Source organism: Sinohyriopsis cumingii, chromosome 1, assembly GCF_028554795.1.
Source record: "Sinohyriopsis cumingii isolate HCF-2022 chromosome 1, ASM2855479v2, whole genome shotgun sequence".
NCBI lineage: Eukaryota > Metazoa > Mollusca > Bivalvia > Unionida > Unionidae > Sinohyriopsis > Sinohyriopsis cumingii.
This window is the reverse complement of record NC_142961.1, coordinates 24,614,126-24,638,595: the sequence shown is the minus strand read 5'-3', so window position 1 is coordinate 24,638,595 and position 24,470 is coordinate 24,614,126. Positions and strand designations below refer to the sequence as shown.

Sequence of the window (24,470 nt, the reverse complement as noted above, 5' to 3'; positions counted from 1 at the left end):
ATATTTTAAAGTTAGTCCATACTATACAAGATATATTTTAAAGTTAGTCCATAATATTACAAGATATATTTTAAACAGTTTTGGAGTTTGTGTCTGGAAATTAAAGTGTGGAAAATGAATATATGTAAGGATAAACAAGTGAACAAAGAAATTGAAAATATTAAAACTTGAGTAAAATGTCCATCGGAACCACAACTCTTATACATATAGCATGTTTTACAGAGATTCTTGAACAGTTTTGGAACTATTCAGCAAAAAGAAAAGTGTGAGTCATGGATGAAGAGATAAACTGATGTCACCTTAAACAGATTTGGAGTTTTGCAACAAAAACAAAACTTGATGGATGGATGGAGAAATAGACAAATATATTACAAAAATTGAAGAATTATGCACAGCAAAAAGGTGCATATGGGCTATGTGCCTAATGTGTTCCAACTTGCAAAGAACTATCTTGAATAGTTTGTGATTTATCCACCTGAAACAAAAGTGTGATGGATGGGATTACAGGTATATGGAACACATTTATACCCCGCCCCATTTCAACTTTATTGGGCAAGGGATGTCCATATGAAATTAAGGTACACTTAAATGTGTGACTTTTTAGTGCATAGTGATATACCGAGTCCCACTATTCCAGTCAGAGTTTAATGATTAAACTATTCCCATGTGACATAAACTTAATGTGTAGAAGTTATACCATTCTCATGTAACATAAACTTACAGTGTTGAAATTATACTTTTCTGATGACACAAAATCCTACAGTGTAGAACTTATACCATTCTTACAGTACATAAACTTAGTGTTGAAATTATACCACTCTCAGATCACAAACTTACAGTGTAGAGGTTATATGATATTCTCAAGTCACATAAACTTATACCATTCTTATAGAACATAAACTTACAGTGAAGAAGTTATACCATTATCATGTCACTTAAATGTACAGTGTAGAAGTTATACCATTCTTATGTCACATAAACAGTGTATAAATTAAACCATTCTCACATCACATAAACTTACAGTACAGAAGTTATACCATTCTCATTTTACATAAACTTACAGTGTAGAAGTTATACCATATTCTCATGTCACAAAAACTTACAGTGTAGAAGTTATACCATCGTCCTCTTGGTAAGTAGTAACTCAAACTTGTCTGTCCCTGTAAACACAGAAAATAAAATTTATACTGAGCATCTTATACAAAAACTTGTAAATAAAAGTACAGTCCTCAAACACCAAGTAAAACTTTTTAACAAAGGTACAGTCCTCAAACACCAAGTAAAACTTTTTAACAAAGGTACAGTCCTCAAACACCAAGTAAAATGTTTTAATACTTGTATAAATTGTGTGAATATGAAAAGATATCTTGATATCTGAATATTCTCTGCCAGAAAATAAAGTTCTATTCAGATTTTTGGGCAAAATAGATTTTTAAAAAGTGAACCACTGATTCACAAAACCAGACGTAAACAACACAAACTTTTACCTAATCCTTTGGTACCATGATCACCAAGTTAGTTCTGCAAGCAGAGTGCATATTATTTTAAAGGTATCATCATGTGTCCTGAACCACAAAACTGACTAAAATTATGTGTCACTAATTGCCACTTTGCTGACGCCATGTAAATCCTCATTACAATTAACCATTCCATTTTTAAAGGAGGTCATCATGGATATTAGGCACCATTCAAAAAAAACAATTCAGTCTTTAATCCCATTACAACACCGATAATGTCACAGTGAGATCTTCTCAACCACATTTCACTGTAACACTTTCAGTACATCAGTTGCTTCTGGAATTAATGGCTAGAATTAATGAAGTCTTTGTCACTTAACATGCATCTTCCAGTTCAGTTAATTTCTACAGCTGTCTTAAAATGCCTTCTGTTTGTTGCCCTATTGATGACATGGTATTAAAGTTCAAACACCAAACAGATAGTGCCACTCTATGGATGGTATTGTTATTAAAACCCAAACTCCAAACTAAGGAGTGCCACTGATTTCATCATCCATTAACAGTTATGTTTTTTATTTGTATCAAGTTAATCCATATATGCCAAGGGGTGAAGAATATGTCTCTGCTATGTATTGACACATACCGTGATACAAAACCTGCAATATGATACGTTATCAATACACATATCAACTTGAATGTAATGTCTTCAGAATTTAATGTAGCAAGAATCTCACAAGGCAAACTTTCAGAGAAAAGTGTTATATTAATGTCTTTTTAAGTTTTGACTGGTGATGGTGACATAATATTACCTCCTGTAAAATAGGCGAAATGAGTAGTGCTGGACCCCAGAGGAATTGGGTGTCGATTCCATATGTTGCTTTATCTCTTGGAAACCTGAAATACAGATGAATTTTACCCTGAAAGGTAATGCCAGAAAATAATCATCACTACACATATTTTTAAATATATCAGTTTTTGTCTTCAACTTTAGCCATATTTATCTTTAAGATTAACAAAGTAAAAATTAAACAAGAAAACTGTCAATGCAAACAATAAATACTATAAATTTCTTTTTATTCAAAGAATACACAATTTTGTAGGTATAATGGTTACTTCAAATGAAGATTCAATAAATCTAAATCATAACATGTGTGACTCTACCAGCAATATTGTCTAAGAAACAACTTAGTTCAACCCAGAGGTAAACCCAACAGCTGTAGTATTCCTCATGATGTATGTATATACTAAATTATTTGACTCCATGGGCAACAGTGCCAAGAAAATGAGATAGTACAATGATAAAACAATATCACTCTACCATGAAATAAGGTCATAGTAACCTAATTTTTACTGAAAGATGTAGTACTGTATAAGACAAATTTAAATATCAATTTATGTTACTTTATAAGAAATATTGTCTGAGAAAAGGACATATATGTAAACCCTAATGCAGAAACACTTAGCTGACAGCAATGTTAGGAACAAATCAATCAACCATGTGATATAGGTCATGGTGATCTCATTTTCACTGTACGGTGTAGTAATCCACATGACATATAAATACCAACATTTAAAATCTATGTGTACTAGTATCTAAGAAAATGATTTAACCTACAAAAAGCAAATTGTTTAGTAAATTATATTTCTCCTTTAATACTTACCTGATTACATTATATTAGGATAATTTAATTATCTTTGCTATCTCCAAATCCCTCCCTCCCAGAAAAAAAAAAATGCCTTTCTATCTAAACTGACTCTTACTGGTTAACTCCCCTAACTATCAGTTATCCATTACATCTGGGTTAAATGGTTAACTCTCCTTTCTACCTGCTACCCTTTACATCGGGGTTAAATGGTTAACTCCCTTTTCTATCTGCTACCCATTACATCTGGGTTAAATCAGTTTTTTACTTGGGCAACATCTTAAAGTATGCTCATGTTGCATGGACCTGTGGGAGGGATTATTTGTATTGTGATCAGGGAAGTACTATAGGAGAAACCCAATTTACTAATAATGTGCTCTTTTGGGCAAATACATTACCTGATAAAATGATATTAGAATAGATTGTTTTTGTTTTTTGTTGTTGTCTTAATACCATTTTTCAGCACATGATAGGCCATACATGGCAGCTAGTATACTTGTTGAAGAAGAACCTAGGAAGAACAACCAACCCATGGCTAGATCCTGGCAAGATGAGGAGGAAATGATGATGTCATTCAAGATGAGGGTAACATATAGATTGGCTTTTGATGGCAACCTGTTTTTCAAAATGAAACTAGGTTGCATCATGAGGACAACTGATTTATCAGGACAGAACTACATGTAGTTTGTATCAATGGAAAGGCATGTAGCTCACTGATTCTGTATGGTGAGGCATTGTAGCTCACTGATTCTGTATGGTGAGGAATGCAGCTCATTGATTCTGTATGGTGAGGCATGTAGCTCATTGATTCTGTATGGTGAGGTATATTTAGCTCATTGATCCTGTATGGTAAGGCATTTAGCTCACAGATTTTGTATGATGAGGCATGTAGCTCATTGATTCTGTATGGTGAGGCATGTAGCTCATTGATTATATATGGTGAGGCATGTAGCACATTGATTATATATGGTGAGGCATGTAGCTCATTATGTATGATGAGGCATGTAGATCACTGATTCTGTATGGAGAGGCATGTAGCTCATTGATTCTGTATGGTGAGGTATATTTAGCTCATTGATCCTGTATGGTAAGGCATTTAGCTCACAGATTCTGTATGATGAGGCATGTAGCTCACTGATTCTGTATGGAAAAGCATGTAGCTCATTGATTATATATGGTGAGGCATGTAGCTCATTATGTATGGTGAGGCATGTAGCTCATTGATTCTGTATGTTGAGGCAGGTAGCTCACTGATTCTGTATGGTGAGGCAAGCATTATCAGAAAGCATATATTTTATTGTTTCTGTATGGTGAGGCATGTAGCTCACTGACTTTATATGGTGAGGCATGTAGCTCATTGATTCTGTATGCTGAGGCCTGCAGTTCATTGATTCTGTATGGTGAAGCATGTAGCTCACTGATTCTGTATGGTGAGGCAAGCATTAACAGAAAGCATTTATTTTATGATAGTTGAGAACTTAGATGAGTTAAGTCATGACAACAACCAGGGAAGACTGGGAATAATGTGAGTGATTGTGGTCTGGATAGATTAATATTTGCAGCAAGTCTGAAATGTCCTTGCTGTGTCCAATAATAATAATAATAATAATAATAATGACTTTATTTAAAAAAGGTAACACAATTAGCTACGAACTAATCTACCTTGAGGCTCTCATGCAAAGTAATTTATTTATTTTAGCTGCATCTCTGAACCCACTGGATATATTGGGTTTGGGAGAAGGAAATGGAGTGGGCATTTCTAATCTCAACTGGAATATTATTCCAGAGCAAAGTTCTATAGTATTGGAAATTTTTGCTAAATAATTCCTTATTTGGTTTGGTAATTTTATATTGTTTGGTAGATATGGATCGCAGGTGGGGAGTATTGTTGAATATTATGTACATTAATTTGGCTTTTCTCAAATGGATTTATTCTTTGATATGCAATATTTTTAACTTACCAGCTAAATTTTACCAGCCCCCTTTCTCTCTCTCTTTATATATATATATATATATATATATATATATATATATATATATATATATATATATATATATAATGCAAATTTTTCTCTCATGAAAATAACAGGTAAGCAATATACAAACACATAATATAAACATTATGAAAATAAAAGGTTTTAACTGCATATATAAATGTTTGTTTCATCTCTCCAGTAACAATGTTTTGAAAGTTACTTTCTTGAAGATTTTCCTTTATACACAGATATGTCTGATGTTGCATCAATGTGGACATGTCTGATGATGTATGAATGGGGACATATCTGATGATGATGCATAAATGGGGACATGTCTGATGATGCATCAGTGGGGACATATCTGATGATGTATCAATGGGGACATATCTGATGATGTATCAATGGGGACATATTTAATGATGATGCATCAATGGGGACATGTCTGAAGATGTATCAACAGGGACATATCTGATGATGTATCAATGGGGACATGTCTGATGATGCATCAGTGGGGACATATCTGATGATGGTGTATCAAATGGAACATGTCTGATGATGCATCAATATGGACACATCTGATGATGTATCAATGGGGACATGTCAGATGATGCATTAATGGGGACATGTCTGATGATGCATCAATGAGGACATAGCTGATGATGTATCAATGGAGACATATCTGATGGTGATGCATCAATGGGGACATGTCTGATGATGCATTAATGGGAACATTGATGATTTATCAATGGGGACATTGATGATGCATCAATGGGGACATGTCTGATGATGTAACATTGGAGACATAACTGATCATGATGCATCAATGGGGATATGTCTGATGATGCATCAATGGGGAGATGTCTGATGATGTATCAATGGGAACATATCTGATGATGTATCAATGGGAACATATCTGATGCTGCATCAATGGGAACATGTCTGATAAGGTATCGATGGGGACATGTCAGATGATGCATCAATTTGGACATGTCTGATGATGTATCAATGGGGACATGTGTGATGATGTATCAATGGGGACATATCTGATGATATATCAATGGGGACATATCTGATGATGTATCAATGGGGACATGTCTGATCATACATCAATGGGGGCATGTCTGATGATGCATCAATGGGGACATATCTGACGATGATGCACCAGTGGGGACATGTCTAATGATGATGCACCAATGGGGACATGTCTGATGATGTATCAATGGTGACATGTCTGATGATGTATCAATGTGGACATTGATGATGTATCAATGGGGACATATCTGATGTATCAATGGGGACATATCTGATGATGATGCACCAATGGGGACATGTCTGATGATGCATCAATGGGGACATGTCTGATGATGTGTCAATGGGGACATGAATGATGATGTATCAATATGGAAATCAAGAATCAGCCAAGCTGCTTGTTTTTGTAGCTTGAGAATACTTTCTGGTTGGGAACTAGTACAATTTCCCCATATTACTGAACTGTAGTCAATCATTGGAAGTATGTAAGGATTATAGTAAAGAATTCTGTCTAGGTGGGAACAGTACAATTTCCCCATATTACTGAACTGTAGTCAATCATTGGAAATATGTAACGATTATAGTAAAGAATTCTGTCTAGGTGGGAACAGTACAATTTCCCCATATTACTGAACTGTAGTCAATCATTGGAAATATGTAACGATTATAGTAAAGAATTCTGTCTAGTTGGGAACTAGTACAATTTCCCCATATTATTGAACTGTAGTCAATCATTGGAAGTATGTAAGGATTATAGTAAAGAATTCTGGAGTCCTCTGTCAGGCACTTTTTTTAATTAAATTAAATGTTATCTTTAAGTGACCTACACACATTGTGTAATTGTTTTTTCCAATTAAGACTTCTGTCAAAAATTACTCCTAATAGCTTCTTACAGTTTACATTTTCAACTGCCTTATTATGAATGTACAGTGATATGTCTTCTTTAACTTTGCAAGTTTTTTTTTTACATGTTCCCATAAGCATGCATTTGTTTTAGAGTCACTTATTACCATTGTATTTTGTTTTTGCCACTTCTTAGTTAATGTGAGCTCTGAACTCAGCATTCCAGCACAAAGACATTGATATCTGATGAAGAAATGGTTGCATCATCTGTAAACATGTCAGTATTTGTATGTTTAGCACAGAATAGAATGTCATAGGTAAGTTAATGCAAGAGAAGGGGACCCAGTACAGAGTCTTGTGGAACACCATGCATTATATAATGGGAGGCAGAGTGGATCTTTCTCATAAAGTCTTGTTGATTACTATCATATAAATATGACTTTAACTGATTTTTGCACGGTCATGAAATCTATAAACAATGTTGCTTATTTAGGAGAATATCACATGAAACTAGATGAAAGACTTTCTTAAAATCTATAAATATTACGCCAGTTAGGTTACAATTATTCATTTCTTCCAACCACTGATCATTTAATTTGGTAAGAGCTGTTTGACATGAATGCTCTTTGAGGAACTCTGACTAATCCTTGTGGAACCCTGACTAATCCTTGTGGAAAAATTTAAGGGGAATTAAAGTAGTTACAAGCCTGTTTTGCCATGTGTTTTTAAAAATTGTTTGATAAGACTAGTGGCAGCTAAGAAATGGGTCTATAATTTCCAGGATCACTACTACATCCTTGTTTAAAAATAGGAGTAATTTTGGCACACTTTAGTTTATTTGGAAAGACACCTGAAGTAATACAAGTAATTCATGGTTTGTGCTATAACTGGTGCTGATAACTTAGGACTTTTGGTCCCACCTCATCTGTACCACACAATGCATTGTGTAGATTTTGCCACTTACAGTATCTAGGGCATCTTATCCCTGATGTTGGAATATGTCTGAGATCATGGGCTGGTATTCCTTGGAGGTTAACTTCTTGTCTTCAAAGAGAATGAGAAAGAAGTTGGCCAGCTGAGGAATGGAGGCATATAGTTGTGTGATGTCGTTGATGACATACCAGTCATTAAAAACCCTCCATTTCCATTCATATACTGAAAGAGCAAAGGCTTTATAGCTGTTGCAATCCTCTGCACAAATGAAGGTCCAAACTCCTTTCTCACTAAGGTATCATGGACATGAACCATGTGTGAAGGATGAGTTTCTTTGGGCTTGGATGAAACAGTAGCAATCTGGGCTGCTTGAGCAGGGTAGGGATCACCTTTACATTCCTAGGTATATCTTTTACCAGAGTTATTAGATTGCTGATCCAGGACTTGTGCATTATAGAGGGGCAATTGGAAATATCTGACAGTTATGTCCTTCACTTTCTGAACAACTTTTGGTATCAGGATTTATTGGGGAATAAGTAGGTCCATATTGTCTCCCAGCTGAGTGGCCCAGAAAAAGGGACATGAAGGTGGGAAATCTGTTGTTCCAACTCATCATGAAAAGATATTTCATTGGGTAACCTCATAAGGTGCAGACTTGTCTGAATGTAGATCAATGAAGACAACACTCTGTGAAACTTTGTTCTCTCCTTGACAGTGAACCATCCCATGCCAGGAACGGTCCAGTGACTTTGTCCGTCACTGCTGGAGGAGGTATGTAATTCCAAATGAATTATCCAACAGCATCAGGAACATATGCCCGTGCAAGAATTCTACCCATGTGTTGGATGCACTGACAATTATTTTCATTTCCAGAAGGTTGATGTAAAGAGCCATCTGTCTACATGTCCATCTGCCACTGACCATTGTAAAGGCCAGTAGCCAATGTACTCCCCAACCCAACAGAATGTCATCTGTAAAAAAGAGTCATTTCTTATTGAGAGTTTTTAAGGAGTATTCCTGCTATAAGCCACTCCTGTCTTGCCAATGGAGAAGGAACTTTGTGATCTTGGTCAAGACTGTAATACTCTGATGATCCATGAAAGGTTGCAATTGACATAGAAGGGTCATTGGTAATGGGTGAATGTAGAGGCAGACATGGGTTGACAAATATGCCATCCCATAGAACAGACCATGGAGATGAAAACACTCTTTCATAGAGTTAAATTCTTTGTATAAAATCCTCTCTGATGCATGAATAAAATGTTTGATACATCTGGGATGGAGATGTATGAGACTGAGGCCTGTGAAAAATTCCAGACTGAGAATATTCAGGAATAAGGTCTGACTTCTCAACGATTATTATCCACCCCAAACTGCACATGAGGGCAAGAAGGTTGTTCACAGCTTGGAACCAAAGCAAACTTATCCAGTGTTTCTGAAGGATGTTGTCCAGGCATGCTGCCATCAGTGTGGAGGAGTTCATCCTGAATCAGGAGATTACACAATCTAATATATTTGTGACGGCCAATCGGCTTAATTGAGGCCAAAATGATGAACACAGAATTGATATTCTTTGCCCCAATAGGCAAATCAAAGATATCTGCATGATGTGATATGGATTGGAATGTTAATGTGTTGGACTGGTCTAAACTGTGCCTTCATTAGGTAAAACTAAAAGCCATCTTGAATTTTAGGGCCAAACTGAATTAGTAGAGGACAATCACATGTCTCATTATGCCATTGGACATCATCATTAGAAACATTCTGGAGTAGATCCTTGAGTGTATGGCTTTCATCCAATCTCCACTGACTGCTTTATGAGTCAAAGATTTATCTCTTGTAGTATGTCTGCATTCATTTGATCACTTGGTATTTCCATCCAAAAGGAGGACTTTGAATGTGGAGTAGAGGGGTCACCAGTGGGCAGGGGAAACTGCATGTCACTGATGGGTGGTGGGAGGCTTGGAAGAGGAGAAACATTGTTTTCTATCTCCCCTCCTGCCTGGTAATGAAAAATAGGGTTGAATGACCACCTATTATTTTTCTAGCCACAGCTATTCTGTCATCTATGAGAACTGCCTCTATTATATCCCTTATGACACCTCTTTGGAACCCTTCTTTTCTGACCTCCTCAATTTGAGACCAAGAACAGAAAAAGATAGCTGAATGGGAGGGTACACAAGGCAGCTTCATGGTGGGTCTTCAACGAGGAAGAATGCATGACCAAATTCATTTGCATGAGGACATCAGGGCATTAGCCATGGTGTGGTAAGAAGCTCTATTCATGATCTTGGTGACACAATTCACCGAATCCCAGGTGTGATCACTTCTGGCCTTCTGAATGAGGTGAAAAATTACCAATGACATTAAGACAAATAGTGAGGAAGTCAAGATGACATTCCACACTTGCTTGGATGTAGCATCAAATATTTGCCAATCCACCTTATAACAAAGTGGGATAAACATACCAAAAGCAGAAACATCACTGCCAACATCAGGTATTTACTGAACAGTATGCAGCTGAGTGCCATTTATACCAGTGAGATGAGAAACTTCATAGAATTTTCTCATATACAACCTTTACAGCAAATACATTTTAAATGAGTGGTAACATGAATCTAAAATATGTATACAGGTAATACTTGATTTATGCAAATTCAATTTATGTGAATACAGGTAATACTTGATTTACGTAAATTTGATTTATGTGTATACAGGTAATACTCGATTTACGCATAATACTCGATTTACGCAAATTCGATTTATGTGCATTCATTGTAATGTCAATTATATTGAAGAAATAACATTCAATTTGCACCACTGTTCTCAATTTTATGCCATCACTAACACCATGTGCCATGACTCGCATGCAATTCACATACATGCATTTACATTACTTTGATTTGTGCCAATTTCAATTTAAGCTATAATATCAGGAATGCAGCTATAACATAAATCAAGTATCACCTGTAAAGTGTACAACATATGATTACTTTCCATGCATAGATCTGTTTGTGATGGTATAAATAAATAAATAATAAAGAAAAAATACACCACTTACTCATGGTGAAGCGGTCTGATGACTGTGTTGCCCTGTGTATGGGCAAAATGAAACAGCGTATACAAGTAGGGAAGTAGCCAATAGCGGATCTCCATCACCTCCTTGGATGCCTGGGCAACATCTTCACCCAAAACAGCAGGATCCTGGTCCTGATGAAAAAATTCAGCCATTTGTTATTGAACAATGTTGACCTTTGCTGAGATGAATATTAAGTTTTATGAACAACTAAACTTGATATTGACCAGGATGAAGCAATGGCTAATATAACATGTTTAATGATTCAGAAAACTTCATATTCACTGAAAGAAAATGTATAACTATCTTATAACTTGATTTAATAAAACAAAAATTAAATTCCACTTCTTTCAGTCACCACATTTTATGTCTGATAGGCATCATTTCAATTTAGGATCATCCAAACATCATAAGAAATCTATCAGTGACAACCTGAGTGTCATTATTACCATCTGTACAGAAGTAGTGATCAGAGGTGTAGTGCTAATTCAAGAAGAAAGAGCAATAAACAAGTGAGGGAACATGTTACTCAGATGCAGAGGGACCATGGCAAGCACAAAAAAGTAAAGGAATGCCATTTCCACAGCACGACACTCCTGGGAGAATTAACAAAATTGTCAAGGTGGCTACCAAAATGGCCATATTGGGTGTTGGATCGTCATCATTTTCAATCTGGATCAACCAGATATATGGGTATCTTTTTGGTGAAAATTGCATGTTGATATGACCATCCAAACAGGAGGAACTGCAATAACAAAATTTTCAAGCTATCTGCCATCGTAGACTTACTGGCTGACAGAATGGCAACATGTTCATTTAGTATACAGAATGAAAAGAACAGGTCCAACAAAAGACCCATGTGGAACACCACAACATAGATTAACTGGCTGGATATAGTGGATGACAGAATGGCAACATGTTCATTTAGTACCAACAAGAAATCATAATCATAAGAAGACTTTCAGTGAAAACCCATGTCAATATGATCATCCATTCAGAAGGAAACTGGATGCCTATTTGATGCCTATTTGATGTCCTAGCAGTACCATGTTCATTTACGTTTGGTTTGGCTTGTTGATTTTAATATCATGCAAAAGGAAATGCAAGTTAAGTGCTTTCCTCAAGGTCACATTTGATCAAACCAACAGCATCAAAAGTCGTTTAGTGAACACTTGATGTCAATACGACCACCTGGTAAGGAGTAATGGCAGTAACTATACTGGAGGTCCAATGGGAAACATGTAACTGTACTGGAGGTCCAATGGGAAATGTAACTATACTGGAGGTCGCATGTGAAACATATAACTATACTGGATGTCCAACAGGATGCATGTTCATTTAGGACCAACCAAACCTTGGGATGAATACGTGTATAAAGTTTGCTGGCAATGCTTCCAGCAGTTCAGGAAGGCAATATTAATCTAGTCGTAATGTACCAAACAAATGGTCACTGCATAAGTTCTTCTGGACTATAACCAACAGAGCTAAAATCAGGCAGAAATTGTATCATGGGGTTTTAGTCCATCCTAATGGTCATTAATTACTCCATTAAGGCCATCAATAATCTACATAGGTAATAGATCATTAAAATGTTAGTAAGTATTAATTGGATATCCATTAACTGTAACAGCCATTAAACTTAAATGGCATCTACATCCTGCTGTTTTCTTGAAAGTGTCATTAACTTTTTAAACAAGAACATGATCCTGAAAGAAACTGTCAATGCAGGTTTCAAAATTAGCTGAAGGTTGGACGTGGATGCATAAATGCTAAATGTATGTGTATGGACTGACAAGTACTCACAATGTAGTATCTTTATCTATGTGCTTTCAATAGTAAACAATGGTTCCACAGAATATCATTGTTTCACATGCAACCCCTGCAATGATGTATTCTCCTGTATTTGACTTATAAAAACCATTGTATCAAACCTCAAATCCTGCAATAGTGTATATTCTTGCATTTCACTTATAAAAACCATAGCAAAGAATCTCAACACTGAATTTTAACAATGAAACCACAAAAAAGATATAGAAGAATTGACTCCTATATGTCTTGAAAATAAGTAACAGTAATAAGCTTTGTAAAATTTAACAAACAATTTATCTCCCAAGAATAAAAGTATTAAAAAAATGAGAAAAAAGAACTTACGGTATTGCGAATTAAATCCAAAAAAAATCCAGGAATTAAATCCAAGAATTAAAACAAGTCCTATCAATGAAAAATCCTAAGTGAATCACAGTTCAAATCCTAATGAAAATCCAAAATGGAAGGCAATGATGTCTGTAATAGTCAGTGTTGTACTGATGTGGCACCTGTCTCTTGTTGAATCACAGAAAATATTATTCAAGTTTTTTAATTCCAAATAAAATGCCTTTGTCCAAGAATTATCAGAACACTTTTGTATTTCCATGGAAAAGAATCACTTGAATTTCAATAATTTGAAGAAAATATAAACTTAGCCCAAACTGGACACAACATAAAACAACTTGACATCTCAAGTGTTAAGGCAGGACTGATAGAATTCTTATCACAACATCAGTTACAAGAATAACCAAAATGCAAAACAGATTCCCAGATGGGAGCCAAGAGCTCATCCTTCTAGAAAAAATAGAAGTTTGTTTATCAATTGACACATGCTTGATGTCACACAGTCCAGGTGTGACCTTGCCTCAACTTAATGACTCTTACTCTGAGAAGGATAATAAGAAAAAGAAAAGAAAAACTGCCCACCAAAAATGTCAACAGCCCTGAAACAAGGCAGCAACATGACACAATGTTTCTATTTTTAGTTCGTTACATTGCAAATAAAAGAAATTTAAAAAATTAGTCAGAACTGAACTCTGTTCTGGATAATATCAAATCCAGTAAACAATATTACATTACAATAGCATGTAATGGAATAAAAAAATTAAACTAATAAATAAACAATTAAATTAAATATACATAACATCATACAGAAAATTATTAACTTAAAATATATGTAAAACTGGGAATTTTGAGACAATATGCTGTCATGAATGAGATGAAATGTTATCAATTATCAATTTTTAATCAATTATTGATGATTGTACTGAAAATGTCCAATGCCCAACTAAATCAATTAATCAGAACAGAACTAGTATTAACTCTCAACATTTGAGAATTCTACACTTTTGTTGAGATTTTAGACCCAAGCGAATTCATTTGTATTTTGCTCATCAGAAAACTACTGGCATAACCATCTTTTTCTAGTGTTCTTACTATTTTTATGCTTTCAATAATAATAAGAATGACAATGTTTTGGTACAAACATTTCTATGGCATATTCAACACTTATACATGGTGATGTCTTACAATGAAGAATTGATCTTCTCTTTTGATGTTAAAATATTCTTATTTTCTTCAAAATATTGATTTCTTAGTATTAATGCTGTGATACATGTTACTCTTTTTCATAAAGAAGTAGTTTTGGCAAAAAAATATTCCTACCTCATTAGTCTTAAATGTGATTCAATCATGTCACAACTGAATGGATTCCAAAGGCAAACTCACTGTCCAAAATCATTCCTACTATTAATACTCTAAGCTATTAAAACAAATAATAGAAAAGAGTGAGAAGATGCAAGCTTTGGACAATTCAACATATAATTTATTTCCCTAGAATACAAAATGAAAATGTTAATAAAGGAACTTACAGTATTGTCAATTAAATACCAAATAATCCTAGAATTTATAAACACAAGTCCTAATAATTAAAGGTGTGAATACACTTTAATGGAAATTCAAATTAAATCTAATGATGATGGTGTTAATGTATCTGTGATAGCCTGTAAAGGAATGATGCGCCAAGTCTATTGTGGGATCATATTAATACAATCCAAGAATATATCCTTATCTGAAATTTCATTATACATTCAAATCTCTATTTTCAAGAATTTTATCTTTGAACACTTTGTATTTCCAGAGAAGAATCATTTGAATTAAATAATTAAATAACTTGAATAAAGAATATTCCAGCCCAAATAAATGACTTGACACAACAATAATGCAACTGATGCTGTTCAGATTTTAAAGCACAAATTAATAATTTCTAGAAAAGCAAGATTATATAATCTGCACTTGACCTCAAGTCACAATTAGCATTGTCTAAAATAACTCAAAACCAAAAAAAAGCCATTATTATTGGAAAGTAACCTTCTAGAAGGCTCCTAATGTTTACAAAATAAAATCCTAGTTATAATTAGAAGTCTATTATTAAAATTAATATACATAATGTATTAAACAACAGGTAGACCTAGTATTTCATGGCAATTTCCAAAGTTCTAGACTCAAATTGAGATAAACATGTTGTTCAAGAAACCAAAATCAATGAATCAGGTAAAAAATGAACTTGATTTTGGACAAGGCCTAGTCCAAAATATAATTATCCAAAGCATAAAAAAACAACTAACAAACAGGCAATGCAAATTAAAAATGCATAACACTGACTCAGTAGTCTAAAATCTGGTTCTATCATGTCATAACTGAATGGATTCCAAAATCAAAATCTGAGGTCACAAATCATTCAGATATTGCTCAAACTAAGCAATAAATTCCAAAAGGACACTGGTTCTCCATGAGAACCTTTCCTTATGCTTAAGTTACAGGAGTAAAATAAGACTGCAAAGACTCTGGTTTAAAAAAATACTCAATCAAACTCATTGAAGTCCACTAAAAATGTTGCCATCATGAAAAAAACAATTGTCAGAATCAATGTAGCAATGGGTAATCTCACTAAAGTAGACAGTTGTACTGTTAAAAGCTTATTTTAAATATGTTATCACACAGAGAAAATATAAATATATTATAATGCAAATCTATGACTTTTCTGGGGATTATTGTGCCTGGAGTCAAATGTTGCAAATGTTAATGACAAGTCATGTACACCTTGCATATTCAAAACTAAAATATTCTTTGAAACAGTTTTTCCTAACTTCAGAAGATGTGTCTTAGCAAAATAGATCTTTTCAGATTATTTAAACCAAAAATATAAAATTATTATGACCAATCTCTTCCTAAAAGTTTGCTCATATAAACTGTACTATGATAAGGTATCCTATCATTTGGTTAAGTTTATTATACACACTTAAAAAAAAACTATTATAATGTTATAAATAAATATTGCAATAAAATTTTATGAAAGTTATTCCAATCATAAACATATGTTTATACATGAAGACCTATGAGAAAATATGTACATATACAGCTACAGTACATCCTTCCTCGAAATACATGACAAAGATTACACCATCTGAAGCCATAAAAACTTTCTTTTGATTACTCTACATAGAATGCATATTTCAGTAGACTTTACAAGCTAAACCTTACAATTTTTAATTTTGTTAAATTGTTGTATCAAACAATTCATTGCTTATTTTTGCATACACATGTAATTGCATGGTAAAAACATTTATTGTCAAATGAAGTTTACATGTACTAATTCTTTTTAAATTCTACTACTTTTTTCTCTGAAATCTTTTGAAGGAAGTTGAAAGAAATTACAAGATTAAAGGCTGTAGACCATAATTAGTGAGTTAGGCTTATCATAAACTGAGTCACATCATTTATACACAAAGATCTTGATGACAGGATGCTTAAGTGGTCAGTATTTGTGATAGCAATTGTACTGAGCCCCATCTTCATCTGGCACCTGCCAATGATGCAGCATTCAGGATACAGAGTTCCAGCTAACATTAATTGTACAAAAGAGTCTGAATAATGTGGATGAAAAACCCCTTCAGCAATTCTTTCCTTACCATTTATTTAGGGTTTGTTATAATTACAGAACATTACAAATGCTTTCTGTAAAATTGATCCAAACGCTGTGAAAAATTTATTTTTAAGTTGTTGGAGGACTTTTTAATTAGACTGCTTGGCCACTTGGGGCCCCAAAAACAAGAGATGACTTTTCTGTCAAACTAGTCTTTTAGAAAAGAAAGAAAATGTATAACTTCAAGGTTAATGTAAGGTATGGATGGACAAAAGCACACTGATACCAAAATGATCCAAATATTAAGTTTACACAAGAGGGTCTAGACCAAAAGCAATGATGATGGACGCATGAATCACAAAACCCATTAGATGTATGGACATACAAGCTCATCTGACCTTACAACCAGTTAAATAATCTTCTGTCGTACTGAAACTCGACAAATGTCTTGACAAATTTATTACAAATTATCAGAGATTAAATCCATAAGTGAGTGATATGCTACACACTGCTAGCAGCATATATAATTTGATTTGTTACATTAGATTCCTGTCTAATATACATTCCTATATACTTACTCTATATCTAGCCCCATTGTGGTTCCTATCTAATATACATTCCTATACACTTATTCTATATCCAGCCCCATTGTGGTTCCTATCTAATATACATTCCTATACACTTATTCTATATCCAGCCCCATTGTGGTTCCTATCTAATATACATTCCTATACACTTACTCTATATCCAGCTCCACTGTGGTTCCTATCTAATATACATTCCTATACACTTATTCTATATCCAGCCCCATTGTGGTTCGTATCTAATATACATTCCTATATACTTACTCTATATCCAGCCCCATTGTGGTTCCTATCTAATATACATTCCTATACACTTACTCTATATCCAGCCCCATTTTGGTTACTGTCTAATATACATTCCTATACACTTACTCTATATCCAGCCCCATTGTGGTTCCTGCTGAATGTATAGAAAGCTCCAAGCTGCATCCATCTCTTGCACATCTCAGATGTGGTATCATCAAAGAAGCCACAAATATCTGCTCCTATCTGTTCCACAAAATAAAAAATAGTGCACAATGATGAGAAGAAAATGCCATGTTTTTTCATATACAAAGCTATCTATTATAATATAATTATCTTTATCTGTGAAAATTTTCATGAAACGTTTAGACCAAATGCCTCTCAATCTAGAAAAGAACTTAGTTAAGATAAACTTTACTCTATGTAGATATGCAATTAAAAATACTATGTTAAAACACATACAAAACAGTTTTCTAATTAATTTAAATAGCCAATTCATTGCCAACATATTCCATGACAAAATTTAAATAGTAAACAAAATAACAAAAGATAGGACAATAAGATTTTGTTATTTGATACTAAATTCATTGTTTTTAGTGGATTTCATGGCTACTGCAAACACAGATTTCATGATGCTACAATGATCCTCATGTAAAACTGTAAGACCTGCCTTTCCCAAAATCAACAATAATACCCTCACGTGTAATAATGGCCTCCACCTCTCCCATAAATCATTAGCATCAATCCTAATGTGGAACAATAAATTCCACCTTTCACATAATCCTCATCAAGAATTCTCATGTGGAATAATAAGTTTCACCTTTGCCATAATCCACAAATTTAAGTACATGTATCAATAAAAACGTATATTTCTCAAATCAAAAATTGTCACACATGACATTAGATAAATTTACAGCAAAAATGTTCATAAAGGAAAGTTGAACTTACATATGGTATTCCAAATAAGTTGAATTCCAGCATACCTGTAAATATATTTCAAGAACGAAACAATCAAAATGTATTTAGGACTCTTAATATGCAAGGAAAATATTGGTACTGTTTTATTTTGTAAGTAAATTTTGACACCTATTATGCTTGCTGATTATAATCATACACTTAACACCTGGAAAATCACCTCTTAAAGCTTCATACTTGAGGATGTGTTTTCACTTTATCTGGAAAAACACAAACCATAATAGACATAGCAACTCTACTGGTTATTGCAACAATGACCCCTGGACAAAATATAACTTTAAGTACAAGATCTTTTTGGAATCCATTCATGCTTGTTGAAGTAAGAACATGCCAATCCATTTTGATCTGTTATGAAAATGTTTGAACTCCAGTTTTTAAGTGATTTTATCTGTTTTCTACTGAAGGATTGGCTGGAATATTTGTCTGCCTTGTTATGTTAAAACAAGTCAGAAGACCATCTTATACTACTGGATCAGGGCATGTTAGTCATTTCCTAGCTGGATTCATCTCTCAAGAAACAGTTCAAGGATATTTCTAAATTATTTAATTAAGAAAGAATAAGACAAAATATAAATTTTCATGCTTTAAACCTGCAACTCATGATTCTCAAGAAATGACTATGAATGAGGTGTTATTCTAAAGAACTGATTATGAATGAGATGTGATTCTAAAGTACTGATTATGTATGAGATGTGATTCTAAAGTACTGATTATGTATGAGATGTGATTCTAAAGTACAGATTATGAATGAGATGTGATTCTAAAGTACAGATTATGAATGTGATTCTAAAGTATAGATTATGTATGAGATGTGATTCTAAAGTACTGATTATGTATGAGATGTGATTCTAAAGTACTGATTATGTATGAGATGTGATTCTGAAGTACTCATTATGTATGAGATGTGATTCTAAAGTACTGATTTCCTAGCTGGATTCATCTCTCAAGAAACAGTTCAAGGATATTTCTAAATTATTTAATTAAGAAAGAATAAGACAAAATATAAATTTTCATGCTTTAAACCTGCAACTCATGATTCTCAAGAAATGACTATGAATGAGGTGTTATTCTAAAGAACTGATTATGAATGAGATGTGATTCTAAAGTACTGATTATGTATGAGATGTGATTCTAAAGTACTGATTATGTATGAGATGTGAGAGATGTGATTCTAAAGTACTGATTATGTATGAGATGTGGTTCTAAAGTACTGATTATGTATGAGATGTGATTCTAAAGTACTGATTATGTATGAGATGTGGTTCTAAAGTACTGATTATGTATGAGATGTGATTCCAAAGTACCCAGTTATGAATGAGGTGATATTCAAAAGAACTGATTATGAATGAGATGTGCTTCTAAAATACCCAATTTTGAATGAGATGTGATTCTAAAGGCCTTTATTTTCTAACTGATTATGAATGAGATGTGATTATAAAGTATGAATTAGGTGTGATGTGATTCTAAAGTACTGATTATGAATTAGATGTAATTATGATGTCTTTGTTACCCAGCACCTTTGTCAAGCCTTTAAGTATATATTTTTCAAGCCCATTAAGCGTATATATTTTTCAAGCCCATTAAGTGTATGAATTTTTCAAACCCATTAAGTGTACATATTTTTCAAGCCCATTAAGTGTATATATTTTTCAAGCCATCAACTGTAAGTATTTTTCAAACCCATTAAGTGTGCATATTTTTCAAGCCCATTAAGTGTACACATTTTTCAAGCCCATTAAGTGTACATATTTTTCAAGCCCATTAAGTGTACGCATTTTTCAAGCCCATTAAGTGTATATATTTTTCAAGCCCATTAAGTGTGCACAGTTTTCAAGCCCATTAAGTGTATATATTTTTCAAGCCCATTAAGTGTACGCATTTTTCAAGCCCATTAAGTATATATATTTTTCAAGCCATTAAGTGTACATATTTTTCAAGCCTATAAAGTGAACATATTTTTAAAACCCATTAATTGTATATATTTTTCAAGCCCATTAAGTGTATATATTTTTCAAGCCCATTAAGTGTATGTATATATATATATATATATATATATATATATATATATATATGTATATGTATGGCCATGCAATTGAAATCACAATCATTTTGAGCTATGATCAAGTTCATGTCTCTAACCTGAATGTTATAAATGTTGCAGAAAATCACAAAGTTATAGACACAATTCAAGATGGACAGAATCGGATAATACCCTCCTCCCCCCATTTTAAAAGTGTACAAATAAAAAGTCAGAGGTGCAGTTGGCAAAGCAGAACTTTTATATAAAGACATACCAATGATAGACAGATGTAGTTGGCCCCACTGGCTATTGTTGTCTCCCAGCCAATGTCCAGCATATTTTCCACTTCCAGGGAAGGTGGATCTTGAGATTACTATACCACGTTTACCAGTGGCAGCTCTCAGGCCTCTGAAATGGGAATAAATTCTCATGATCTATTCCTAGTCATCATTTTCTTTTGTACTTTCCAAAAGTCAAGTGAATACTTTTTATTTTAGCATGATCATGCTGAGAAAGTAAGTACATCAAGAATGTCTATCTAATAAATATGTAGCTGGAATGTACTTACTCAAGTGTTGACAATGTCTGACCCCAGCCATACAAAATTTATCAAATAAATATGTAGCTGGAATGTACTTACTCAAGTGTTGACAATGCCTGACTCCAGCCATACAAAATTTATCAAATAAATATGTAGCTGGAATGTACTTACTCAAGTGTTGACAATGTCTGACTCCAGCTATGCAAAAATTTATCAAATAAATTTGTAGCTGAAATGTACTTACTCAAGTGTTGACAATGTCTGACTCCAGCCATATAAAATTTATCAAATAAATATGTACTTATGTGTTGACAATGTCTGAATCCAGCCATATAAACATTTATCAGATAAATATGTACTTACTCAAGTGTAGATGTCTGACTCCAGCCATATAAAATGTATCAGATATATATGTACTTACTAAAGTGTCGACAATGTCTGACTCCATCCATGTAAAATTTATCAAATAAATATGTACTTACTAAAGTGTTGACAATGTCTGACTATATCCATATACAATTTATCAAATAAATATGTACTTACTCAAGTGTTGACAATATCTGACTCCAGTCATACAAAATTTATCAAATAAATATGTAGTTGGAATGTACTCAAGTGTAGATAATGTCTGACTCCAGCCATATAAAATTTATCAAATAAATATGTAGTTGGAATCTACTTACTCAAGTGTTGACAATGTGTGACTCCAGCCATATAAAATGTATCAAATAAATATGTACTTACTCAAGTGTAGACAATGTCTGACTCAAGTCATATAAAATGTATCAAATAAATATGTACTTACTCAAGTTTTGACAATGTCTGACTCCAGCCATATAAAATGTATCAAATAAATATGTACTTACTCAAGTGTAGACAATGTCTGACTCAAGTCATATAAAATGTATCAAAAAAATATGTACTTACTCAAGTTTTGACAATGTCTGACTCCAGCCATATAAAATGTATCAAATAAATATGTACTTACTCAAGTGTTGACAATGTCTGACTCCAACCATATAAAATTTATCAAATAAATATGCACTTACTCAAGTGTTGACAATGTCTGACTCCAGCCATATAAAATGTATCAGATAAATATGCACTTACTCAAGTGTTGACAATGTCTGACTCCAGCCATACAGACTATGGACATCATAATGCATATATTCATTATTATGTCCTTGTCTAGCCGCCATACATATGGTCTTGTCAGACAGCATTGCTAAACGATTCTTGCCTTGGTCATCATAAGCAAATGATGCCACTGAAAAATAAATACATTTGGAAGAGATTAGAACAAGTTTTCAAAAAAGGGAATTTCTTTTCAAATGAAAATTCTAAACAATGTAGATTTTGCTCCAAGATACATGGTTCTAGATATGGTCTTTAGAGTCAGGTTTCTTAAGTCCAGAAATAAAAACAATTGGGGAAATTGATGTAGAGTGGAGGACAAATGTAATAAATCCACTAATTAATAGACTAGGATAAAATAATAAAATTTATAATAGATACAATTTGGTGCAAATGCCAAATGCATGGTAAACTGCAATGTCCACCAAAGCTGTAAATTACAGTAAAAGATTGATAATAAAAAAGGTCAAAATCAAAGTTGATTTTATCTGGATATTATAGTTGCCTATTAATACTTGTTATCTTTCATAAAGTCTTTCAAAAGTTATTCAGTGAAAATGAAAATTTGGTGTATGGAATAGAATGGTCAATGCTGGTACATGCAGATAATAAAAGCAATGCTGTATGCCCAATCCAGAGAATATGGTGGGAGCACATAAACCACAGTAGATAAGGATCAATATAAGAAAGCACAAAACCTGCATTTGTAATTGCACAGCATCAATGCTTTCTGAGAAACCTTTGGCACAATGATTAAGTTATCCTCATATAAAACTGAATGCATCATAGGCACATGTTACACATAGACTATAATTGGTGATGTATGTTGATTGCAAAATTGCAAGACATTGTTCTGTATTTTTCTGATCAAATCATTTTTTTATAAAGAATTCTAAACATACATGTTAGACACTTCATACATACTTTTATAACTGCTTAAGAAACTGGTACCAATTAGGGGTGAAACTATCCACCAATACGTTGATGCATGGCTAATTTTGCTGTTTCATTTTGATACAGAAGGTGAAAAAGCAAAACAAAGCATTCTTACAAGTTCATTTCTGAATGCAGGAATAAATAAAAACAGTAGCCACAATCCTTACAAGGAAACTCATGATCGCTGAAATTATACATATACAATCATAATTTGTAAAAACATCACTGTCCTAAAATTATTGCAAAATTTTGGAATTTCTATTTCTGCAGTAATGCAACTGTTTATTGTATGTACAAGATTGAGAAACAAATCCATCCAAATTTGAAGGTTTTGCCTTAAAGTATAAGATACAAAGACAATCTACATTTTTTGAGTATATATATATATATATATATATATATATATATATATATATATATATTTATATAAGGAAACATTTAACTTGTGAAGCAGAAACATTTTGTATTGTCACTCATGTCTTTGCCAGTTCTGACAATACAATGTTTCCACTTCACTCATGAAATATTTCCTTATATCTACTCAAAAATATATTTTGTCTGAAAAACTGTGTCAAGAAACAGAAGGAATAACCCAAGAAACAGAAGTAATAACCCAAACATATCACACTCTTATCACTGTTGAAAACAGACTGGAGTTGTAAGAAAACTGGATGAGTAGCTGTGCATAGGAGTTGCTTAATATGAATGCATTCTTGTTGCCACTTACTGGTCCTGTAAGGAGGCAACTCATATGTGTTGTTTCCAGTGCCAGCACACTTTAAGCTCCAGTAGGGTTTGTCATCTTCTGGCCAATTGAATGGCTTCTCTTCATTGGTACCAAAACTAGCTGGTTCATTCATATCCTGCAACAAAATCAAACTTGAAACAGAGACTTTGTACAAGAACAAGAGACCTAAGCTGGCATAAGACTGCTAACCTGAGTCATATCTACCTAAAAGCCAAAGTACAGTTAGCTGAGAAATCTGGGTTAATATGATTTTTTTGGACAGTAAAATATTGTTTTATTTTGTAATAATGGCAACAATGTGAATAGCAGATCAGGCCTTCAGCTGGAATACTTTCTATGGTCAACATCTGTTAAATGTTTTTTTTTTAAACTTGTGTTTAAAGGCTGGTTGATCGTGGGTCCTTAATTTCATGGATTTGTCATTTAAAAAATGACAAAAAAAGAGTGATGATGTATTTATCTTACTAAAGATTATATCTTCAATCAATCCATGACTTTCCAAGTAAACAGGCTTAATCCTTACTGCAGCATGTGGACTGATTAAATAAATTATCCCTTCCTCCTTAGCATTTGGCATTAATGAAGAAACCTGAATCAAAGA

General features: G+C 33.5%; 1 protein-coding gene across 3 annotated transcripts in view; it reads right to left on the bottom strand.

Moving 5' to 3' along the window:
* LOC149806562 (maltase-glucoamylase-like) overlaps positions 1–24,470 on the bottom strand; it is a 353,277-nt gene that overhangs the window by 145,641 nt on the left and 183,166 nt on the right. For all 3 annotated transcript variants that reach the window (XM_089954672.1, XM_089954663.1, XM_089954683.1), the window contains 8 exons: positions 23,849–23,984; positions 22,162–22,318; positions 20,785–20,918; positions 18,464–18,498; positions 17,645–17,761; positions 10,943–11,091; positions 2,267–2,351; positions 1,104–1,160 (listed from right to left, as the gene is read on the bottom strand). In XM_089954672.1, the coding sequence (XP_089810798.1) occupies positions 1,104–1,160; positions 2,267–2,351; positions 10,943–11,091; positions 17,645–17,761; positions 18,464–18,498; positions 20,785–20,918; positions 22,162–22,318; positions 23,849–23,984 (870 nt within the window). The remainder of the gene's footprint in view (positions 1–1,103; positions 1,161–2,266; positions 2,352–10,942; positions 11,092–17,644; positions 17,762–18,463; positions 18,499–20,784; positions 20,919–22,161; positions 22,319–23,848; positions 23,985–24,470) is intronic.